At 38.3% G+C, this 9,955-nt stretch overlaps 1 protein-coding gene across 1 annotated transcript in view; it reads left to right on the forward strand.

Moving 5' to 3' along the window:
* LOC107684513 (nuclear receptor corepressor 2-like) overlaps nucleotides 1–9,955 on the forward strand; it is a 172,704-nt gene that overhangs the window by 131,163 nt on the left and 31,586 nt on the right. Inside the window, exons 19-20 of the mRNA XM_016480786.1 lie at nucleotides 8,619–8,761; nucleotides 8,854–8,986. Coding sequence (XP_016336272.1) covers nucleotides 8,619–8,761; nucleotides 8,854–8,986 — 276 coding nt within the window. The remainder of the gene's footprint in view (nucleotides 1–8,618; nucleotides 8,762–8,853; nucleotides 8,987–9,955) is intronic.

Here is a 9,955-nt window from a genome sequence, read left to right on the forward strand (position 1 = left end):
TTCGTGCATCATGAACAGTGAGTGATCTGCCTGCTACAGTATTTTTCTCTGTGCGTCCGTCTTCAGCGTCTCTGGCCTGTGTTAACGGGTGTTTACAGACTTCATATTTTCACATAAATGACATTTTGGAAAACGATTGCATTGCAACGCAGTTTGTGCAAGTCCAGAACAGAGACGAGTTGCTTGCAATAAGACAAAAAACGGCCGGTTGCCGATCACGTAAGTTCCAGGGGAAGCTCCTTTAGTTCGGCCATCCTACACACACGTGACTGACCGCTCACTCGCACCAACAGGAGGAGGGTCGTGTTACTCTCTACACTGCACTCAACCTGAGGGATTCCTACACTTTCAGTCTTTGAGGAGACATAAAAAACAGCGCATACCGCAGGATCGGTATAACGGAAAATATTAGCGGTTTTGAAACCGTGACATTTTCAAATCGCGGTATACCTTGAAACCGGTAATCGGCCCATGCCTAGCCACTTCCATATGTGGTACTAAATCCGATACAGGTCAGACATTTTGCAATGCGACCGCAGTGTGAACAGTCATATCGGAATTCATACAACTGTTACGTCACTCTAGATCAACATTCGTCACGATTCTGCGCTCATGGGAGTCACTTCAAAGATTTTACATACCCAAAGTTATCAAGACAGTTGTGGAAGGTAGTCAGTGGAAGTACAGTGATGTGTCAGAACTCATAAGCATTACAGTGACAACTCTAGGCTATATACAAGCAAAAAATGAGGGCTCGTATCATAAATGTTTCAAAACTCTGCTCTCTTCTGTCACATCCTTGTCTTTATTTTTCATATTGCGTGCACATAATTTTGCTGGCTTCTGTGGCAGATAACACTATAAATAAACGCAGAATCGCTTACTTTATGTCCTCTGTGTATGACAGCGTGCTGCGCAAGTGTTGCCAAATTCACAGTTTTCCCATGAATTGGGCTACTTTTTCATCGTTGCCGCGGGTTGTTTTTCAACTCCGTGGGTTAAAGTGACCCCACTAACGTGATATATAACCCCCAGAACGCGATTGGCCTAGTTTTGTATTAGTTTTGAGAAGCAATTGGGCGGATTTTGTTATGAAAACCTGGCAACCCTGTTCGTATTGTTTTTTTATTTTTTTTGTGCATGTGGGTCAGTTCAGAACCATGATCTGTTCACACTGGAAATCTGATATTGGCCACATTTAAAACAACAATGTGAACAGCTATACAAAAAAATCGGATCTGAGCAAAAATAATAATTGAACACTAAGGCTCACAGTTTGAACAACCTCATTTAGGTTTTTTTATACTGTGCTTCAGAACTTATGAAATATGCTTAAAAAACTGCCCTTCTACTCCTGTTAGGATAACTTCAAATAGGACTAAGCAGTGGTGACCTTGGAAAAAAAAAATATATACAGTATATCACCACACACACACACACACACATTTATTTAATTCATTTATACATTTAAATGATTTTGACTTAATTCACTTAGTCATTCATTAATATTTATTTATTAATTAATTCATATATTTTCTCCAACTTGCAGTAAAATAGTGTACCATTAAAGCCAAGCCTAGACCGCAATCTTTCCCAACACTGCTGTTATTAACCTCAATGTGCCTGCTTTATTTTTGTCACTCTGTCCCCAAATATACTGCCACCCCTCACCCTATGACCCTCTTAACACCAGGCAGATACCTCATCTGTCATTTTTAAAGCAGCTTACAGCTCCCTATGCTAATGTGTTTATCTGTGATCATTTTTAAAGCAAGAGAGGGAGACAACAGTAATATATGATAATGGCACCTGGCTGTCTTGCTGCATTCCTGCACACAGAGAGAGAGAGAGCAGCTCTGCACTGTGACTAATGCATGCTGGCACAGCCTTTTAAAGGCAGGGTGGCCTCGCTTGTGTTCACGTCTCTGAGAGAGGAAGTGAGTGTGTATGTGGCTGTGGGGGCACTTAATGGCAGGTTAAAGGCCTGTGTAACATATAACCCAGAGCTACTGCACACAGCTCTCCTCAAGTGTTCTTTTTAGATGCTTTTCTTTGGAGGCAGGAGCTGCAGACTGATGAGTGTACTGTGTGTGCATATTAACATTTTCTTAGCTCTAGTAAATGCTGGTAAATGTGTGACATTGTACAAATGTTTTTGTATGTGTGTAAACTGCTCACGATAACACACACTGCAGCTTTTAGAACAGCAGTATTTAACAGCAATATTTAAAATAAACACGAGCAAGTCGCTCCAGCTGAAGTCAGTGTGAACTGAACAGGATTCAGCTCTCTGAAGAGGAGTGACAACCAGATTTAGCTGCTGTGTGTAAGCAGCCTTCTCCAACTCTGTTTTTGTGTCGTTCATTTCTTTGTCTTTCTGTCTCTCACTCTGTCTTTATTCTTGTCTCTGGCCTATGCTAGGTTTGTCTTTCTATCTTTTTTTCTGTTGTTCATTCTTTCATTCTGTCTATCTCTGTTTTTCTATGTCTCTCTATTTTTGTCTTTCTGTTAGGAAATCATTCTGTCTCACTTTCTCTCTCTGTCTTCGGCTAGATTTGTGTTTTTATCTATCTGTTTTTTATAATGCTGCCCTCGACTAAAGATTTTTCTAGTCGACTAGTAGTCGTTCATTTTTAGCAATTAGTTGACTAATCGCACATTTATATTAATAAACCATATAATTCATAATAAGGAGCCTTTCATTGCCTATAGCCTATCAGCGCTCAAGTGCACGCATTAAACTTCCCATAGCATACCGGGCTTTAATTGCCTATAGCCTATCAGCGCTCAAGTGCACACATAAAACTTCCCACAGCACACTGGCAGAAATAATGATTATGAATGCATCAGGGAAAAACCAGCAAGACGACTGCCTTAACATTATAATAATTCATTGATAAACTAGTGTTTTCTGTATTTTCGGCTGCAGTGATGAAGTCGATGACACTGTCTCGTCATCTCCACAGTGGACGTGCATGTTTCATACGGATTACATAATAAAATACAATGCAATACAAATTGTATTTCTATAGCACATTTAAAACAACTGCCGTTGACCAAAGTGCTTTCCAGCATCATTACATAGTCACGCAAACAAAAATGAAAAATTAAATCCTGATCACTCTAATTTTAAAAGCTATACTAAAAAGATAAGTCTAGACTTAAAATCATCCACAGAAGGGGAAGATTTAATGTGCATTGGAAGAGGGTTCCATAATCGTGGGGCAGCCACTGAGAAATCCCTATCACCCTTTGATTTTAATCTAGTTTTAGGAACATGAAGAATCATCTGACTCGAGGATCTCATTGTATTTTGATAAGGAATCAAAAGGTAAACAATATATTTTGGGGCAATACCATGCAGAGCTTTAAAAACCATCAACAAATAATCTGAAAATATTTGTTTTCCATTTGAATTAATTTAAAAGTAGACATTTCATTCTCAGTATCAAAATATTAGATTCCTTAAAAAAACGGAATAAATGGTAAATAAACATTTTCTAACAAAAAGTAACAAGTAGAAAAAAAGAAAAATGCACAAAGAATTTGTATGCAGATTTTTCCATCTACAGATTTTTCCCGGACCTTCTTTTCTCTGTAAATTAAGGGTGCACAGTATTGCTGAAAAATCACTACTTAGCAGTCAGATGTCCGTATGCACAAAGGCACAGATCCCTAAACAAAACCATATCTGCAGATGAAATTTTGTTTGTAGAAGCATTTTTAAATTTGAACTAGCACCTCATGACTACACCACATTATGTACGAGAAGCTGCAAAAGACACAGGCGCAAAATCCCTATCACCCTTTGATTTTAATCTAGTTTTAGGAACATGAAGAATCATCTGACTCGAGGATCTCATTGTATTTTGATAAGGAATCAAAAGGTAAACAATATATTTTGGGGCAATACCATGCAGAGCTTTAAAAACCATCAACAAATAATCTGAAAATATTTGTTTTCCATTTGAATTAATTTAAAAGTAGACATTTCATTCTCTATAGATATATTTTTCATGTCTGTTACACAAGCACAGAGTTTCAGTTAATTTTTTTTTGATGTGCTCAAGTTCACTGAGACCTAGATGGCAGAAAGCACACCCTGTTTGCTTTCATTATTTTGCAAAGCACAACGTTTTTTTATTGTGAGTGCAAACAAATAAAAGTAAATCTTTTACAAATTAGAAAGCTGTATTACTCTGTATGAGCAAAAATGACAGAGTATTTTAAGTTAAATGCAAATGATCGCACCGGTGCCCCCAAGTAGGCCTGTCACGATAACACCTTTTTGTTGTGCGATATATTGCCCCAAAAATAATTGCGACATTCATTAGGATTTTTCCATCTACAGATTTTTCCCGGACCTTCTTTTCTCTGTAAATTAAGGGTGCACAGTATTGCTGAAAAATCACTACTTAGCAGTCAGATGTCCGTATGCACAAAGGCACAGATCCCTAAACAAAACCATATCTGCAGATGAAATTTTGTTTGTAGAAGCATTTTTAAATTTGAACTAGCACCTCATGACTACACCACGTTATGTACGAGAAGCTGCAAAAGACACAGACACAAGTGGAATGTACAAAACATGGTGACATTAATTTTTAAGTAAATATAATGGGTGATATATTGTGTCACCAAAAATTATTGAGGTCATGTACATATATTGCGCGACAAGTCGATATATTGATTATTGCATATACAGGCCTACCCCCAAGTTAGAGAAAGTTCACCAAAAAATTTAAATTCTGTCTTTAATTACTCACCCTCGTGTCATTCCAAATCCATAAGACCTTCGTTCATTGACTGTCACGGACTACATGACTTCACCACTTCTGTGGAATTATTATTATTTTTTCTCTGCGACTAAGTGACTAATAAAATTTTGATCGACTAAACCTCTTCTCGTCGACTATTAGGGGGCAGCCCTAGTTCTTTATTTGTCATTCTTCATTAGGGCTCAAGCCACAAGGGGGCGAAGGGCCCTATTGTTTTTCTAAGGGTTACTCTTGTTGTTCTTTATTTTTATTTTTTATCAAGGTTTTTGGGGATTTTGGGGCCCTTAACATGCTCAAAAGCTCTTCAAAATTGGCACACACCTTGGAATCTGCGGGCAGAGACTCATCATGATGCCAAGATACTGAAGATGATAAATTGTGAACGGATGTTGGATATCTTGAACGGTGTTGCCATGGCGATTTATTAAAACAACAGTAAAAAAGGAAACAGTCATTTTCTTATATCTTTAAAGTGCATTATCCAAACACTTCAACCCTTTTTACATATGGAGAACATGTAATTCTGAGGAAACATGCTTAGTTTAATAAATTTACTCTGCTCTGGGGGCTCACAGCAAATTAAAAACGATCAGACATTGCAGCTGACAGGTGAAGGCTGTAATACTAAGGTTGTCCACAAGATGGAGTCATAGGATAAGAAATCTTTTAAGACTAATCTTTTTTTTTTTAGCTTACTCTCCATCCCTTATAATGACAAATAAATCCTTATAATCAGTTGATATGTCATGTGCTGTCAATATAGTTTAATATAATTATTTTGCAATTGTTATAGACCATTGAAAGATTTGTAAATCATACCCTCTCTGTGTGTGTATCTGTTTCACACTCTTGATATTCTAGAATAACCCTTTCTGGGGAAAACAGCAAATTAAAAACTAAGGTTGTCCACTAGATAGTCATAGGATAAGAAGTCTTTTAACCCTGATCCTTTACTGCTCAGTTCCATTAGTTAGAATGACAAACAAATACATAAAATAAGTTAATATGTACTGTACTGGAAATATAGTTTTCCTATAATTATTTCAATAATGCTTATAGATCATTGAAATAATTAAAATGTTTATAGATCATTAAAAGTTCTGGTAACACTTTACAATAAGGTCTCATTTGTTAACATCAGTTAATGCATTAACATGAACTAACAAAGAACAATATATTATATTAATATATAATGTTAGTAAGTTTTGAACTTAAAATTAACTAAGATTAATAGATGCTATATAAATGTTTCATGTTAACTAATATAGTTTATTAATGTTAACAAATGAAACCTTATTGTAAAGTGTTACCAAAGACTTATATATTGTTCTGTGTGTGCTTGTGTTTCACACTCTTGGTGTTACATTGTAACCCTTGCATTGCTGTAACCCTTAAAACCAGACTGTCAGAGGGTTTCTGTAAATGCATGTGCCTGCTGTGCACCGTTTTCCTGATGCCACCAGGGTAGCAGTTGCACTGGTGGCTCGGGCCCGTCATCGCTGCTTGCAGCTATGTTTTCTTTTTTTCTCTGTATTTCATTCTGTTTGTTTTCTTTTTATCTGTTTGTCTTTTTTTCTCTCTTTCTCTCTGTCTTTTGGTTTCTTTCTTTCTGTAGCAATGAGTGAGTGGTTAGATTCAGTTGTTGGAGTGCAGTGAGAAAGGAAGTGGCTGAATTGTGGGTTGGCATGAATTAGAGGATTTGGCAAGCCTCTCTGTTTCTCCCTCTCTCACACTGTTGTTAAGGACTGTGTGTAGAGGTCACATTGAAGAAGAAAAGCAGGTCAGTTTGGAGGAATTGCTTTCCCTCTGCTTTCTCATGATATCAACATCAAACCTCTCAAATCTCTCTCTTTATTTCTGCCACAATCTCTTGCTCTCATTGTCTGTTTGTTTTTGTGTGTTTGAGCGTAGATGTGTTTTGGCACAGATAATATGCATTAGAGAGCACAAAAGAGAGAATGATAGAAGAGATCAGATGAGGTTGTGGAGGGAGGGAGGACGGGCATTAGGGAGGTGGAGTCACTGCATCTCAGCTTCACTTTGCTGTTAAATTCCAGCCAAGCGGCAGCCAGTGAAGAGGAGTGGAAAAAAAACTGTGGCCTTGAGACAGAAGAAGGCTGGCGAGGGAAAGCGCGTGAGTTTGATAAATAGAGAGAGAGAGAGGGGAGAAGAAAAAGAGAAGGGCTGCTCTGTTTGGAGACAGAGAAACGACAGCACAACTATCAGAGGAGGAATGGGGAGCTCATTTCCCTCCCAAAAAACCACTCCCTTTTTCTCTATTCTACTTTCTTGCTCTTCCTCATGCTGTTCTGGAGCTCCAAGTGCCTCTGCTGTGCATTTCCATGGAAATCATGTGAGCAAAGATGAAAAGACTGATGGAGTGATAGAGAAGAGAGGAAGAGTGGGCTGCAAATTTTCTTTATGCAACACCCTGATTGGACGATCCACAGTGGGCCAATGCTGAGGATTTCAATTGGATGTAGCATTGGTACATGCTCTTGAATTACCAAAGCTGATTGGACAGCATTGTCTTATTGGAGTACTTTTACATTTGGAGATACTGGACAAAATGCAATGTTTTAAAATTGAAGTTTAGAACAGTGTTTGGCCCTTCACTGGATTTAACAGCTACTTTGACATTTGTTGGATTGGGCAAGAATGGAGTTTCCTTGACTTTTGACCTGTTATATAGAAGTACTTCTGGGTAATGTATAAATTGCAATGCAAGCTTTTATTTAAGCAGTCTTTGCATTGCAGTGTCTGTGTGTGTTTGCCATGTTACATAGATTAGGATGTGTGTGCATTTCTGACAAACAACTGGAAGTTTGAAGAATAAACAGAGACAGAAACAAGGATCAGAGATGGTGAGGATAAGCATACAAATCAGACTTCAAATGATTTCTTGCTTTGTTTGTTTGTATATCACTAAGGGCATTTTTTATTCAGCTCCATGCACTTACACTCTTCATTTTATCTCTCCATCTCATTCTCTCTGTCCCTTTCCAAGCTACACTGACTGTCCTGTAGCTTTGATGTGGAGGCAGTAGTGCTTTATTGTGGTCACTAGCGATATAAATCCAAAGCAGTTATTTAGACTGGAGAAGATAGGTTCCTAATGTGAAGCTAACCAGCACATATCGACTTGGCTGACGTCTGCTGAGCGTTAGCTTGGTGTTAAATGATTGGGAACAGTTCATGTCAGGCTGTTGCCCCACTTTCCTTCTTCAGACGGCAGCATATGATCTTTGACCTTTCGTTGAAATTTTTCTTAATGACGACGCAAGGCTGGGCAAATGGGAACGCTTGAGGCTTCCGTAACCCAGCACACAAGGGTCTTGTGTGTTAGTGTGTTGATAGATATTGTCTGGTAGACTGTGTAATATAAATCTTATATAAACTGTAACGGCCTTGGTGCTGCCCTATTTTGAGTGCATGTGACTTAGTGGGACACCAAGTAAAAAAATGAAACCTACACCTCTACACTACCGTTAAAAAGTTTGGGGTTGTTGTTTTTTGTTAAACCAAGGCTGACCAAGGATGCATTTATTTGATAAAAACAGTAAAATCAATAATATTGCGAAATTTTACAGTTTAAAATAGCTGTTTTTTTTTTATTTTAAAATGAAATTGTGATTAATCTGCCTGGCCATTATAGTGGTCTCATCAGCATTTTCCATTCTCTGTATCAATAAAATTAAGGGACTTTTTAGTTGTCATGCAGACAATGACATTGTCTTTCGTGCGTTGAAATAACTATGACAATAGTTACTCTATCACTCATAGTTCTGTTCCTGTTTTTACGTTAGTAAAGTGAGAATGTTCCTTCTCTTACTTTCATAGGGCTGCTCCAGTATGGCAGAAATTGGTCCGCAATCGCCAAGATGGTGGGCTCCAAAACAGTCTCCCAGTGCAAGAACTTCTACTTTAACTACAAGAAGAGACAGAAACTGGATGAGATTCTGCAACAGCATAAAATAAAATCGGTCAGTTCTCAGAGAGTGAGGGATTAATTATTTATAATTGTCAGTAGTATTGGTTTCATGTTGTTGTGTTTTTGTGCTTGTGTTTTTTGTAGGAGAAAGAGCGTAAGGCCAGACGTAAACGTAAAGCTCTTCAGAACGAGGAGGCCAGCGCTCCATCTGCTGAAGAGGAGATGGAGGGATCGGGAGTCAGCGGCAATGAGGAGGAGGCTCAGGAGGATGGAGAGGGTATGGATACAAACACTTGATTCTTGCACACCACTGTGCAGTAACTTCAAACAGTCATTTGTTGCACATGTCTCATTGACTTTGTGTAATGGAAGTAATGAAACTCAGAGTTAAGATCTGAGAAACAAATGAGCTGTATGGTAATTATGTTATCAGCCGTAGCTATGAAACAGTTCACACTGAAACCAAACACCTCTGAGGTTTTGTGGTTGCCAGGAAGTCCCACAGCAGCTCGACTCAAACAGCAGAGTGCTTTTCTCAGAATATCAGGAACACATGGCTTCGACTCACCTATGACCTCACCCGTGATACAACCCTGACCTACTTTTGTCAAGTTCTGAGAAAGAGACACTCTCTGCGCAAGCATGAATTGCTTTTCCAGGAGAGCTGCGTATTGTGAAGTGGTTTTGTTAAGTGGAGTGACCAGACTGTATGGGTGTCAAAGTGTATGTTGTGCTGTAGACGTAGTTTTGGAGCTGTACTTCCACAAGCCTGCCAGGCAGCTATGAAACAAACGCTTTGTGCTGTGTGTTTGGCAATCAGGTGTGGCTTGCCGATAAATGGCTTTCGTAAGCTTTCATAAAGCCACATTTATCAGGTCAAAGCTTGTGAAAGAAAGCCAGCAAGGGAAGTGCTTATTATGTTATGGTTATTGTGTAATTACATCCAGCTGGGAGAGCACACTCAACGGCTGGGGTTTGTTAAGCCAGTGGGAAAATGAGGCTTATCATAATCCCCTGCTGTGTATTTACTAGTTATGTTTACTTTTTGATTTGACAAAGGACATGTTAGATTTAGATAAGAGTGATTCTTCGTTCAGGAGCTTTTCTGTGCCCCTGGATGATTTTAAAATAAAAAAAGTTTTAAAGCAATTGTTCCATTTTAAAGGACATGCTATATTAGATTTTGCTGTTTATGGTATCCATAAAAATCATATTTTTGAAAGTTGTCTTTGGTTTTTATATGTGC

Source organism: Sinocyclocheilus anshuiensis, unplaced genomic scaffold, assembly GCF_001515605.1.
Source record: "Sinocyclocheilus anshuiensis isolate Anshui unplaced genomic scaffold, SAMN03320099.WGS_v1.1 scaffold1, whole genome shotgun sequence".
Lineage (NCBI taxonomy): Eukaryota > Metazoa > Chordata > Actinopteri > Cypriniformes > Cyprinidae > Sinocyclocheilus > Sinocyclocheilus anshuiensis.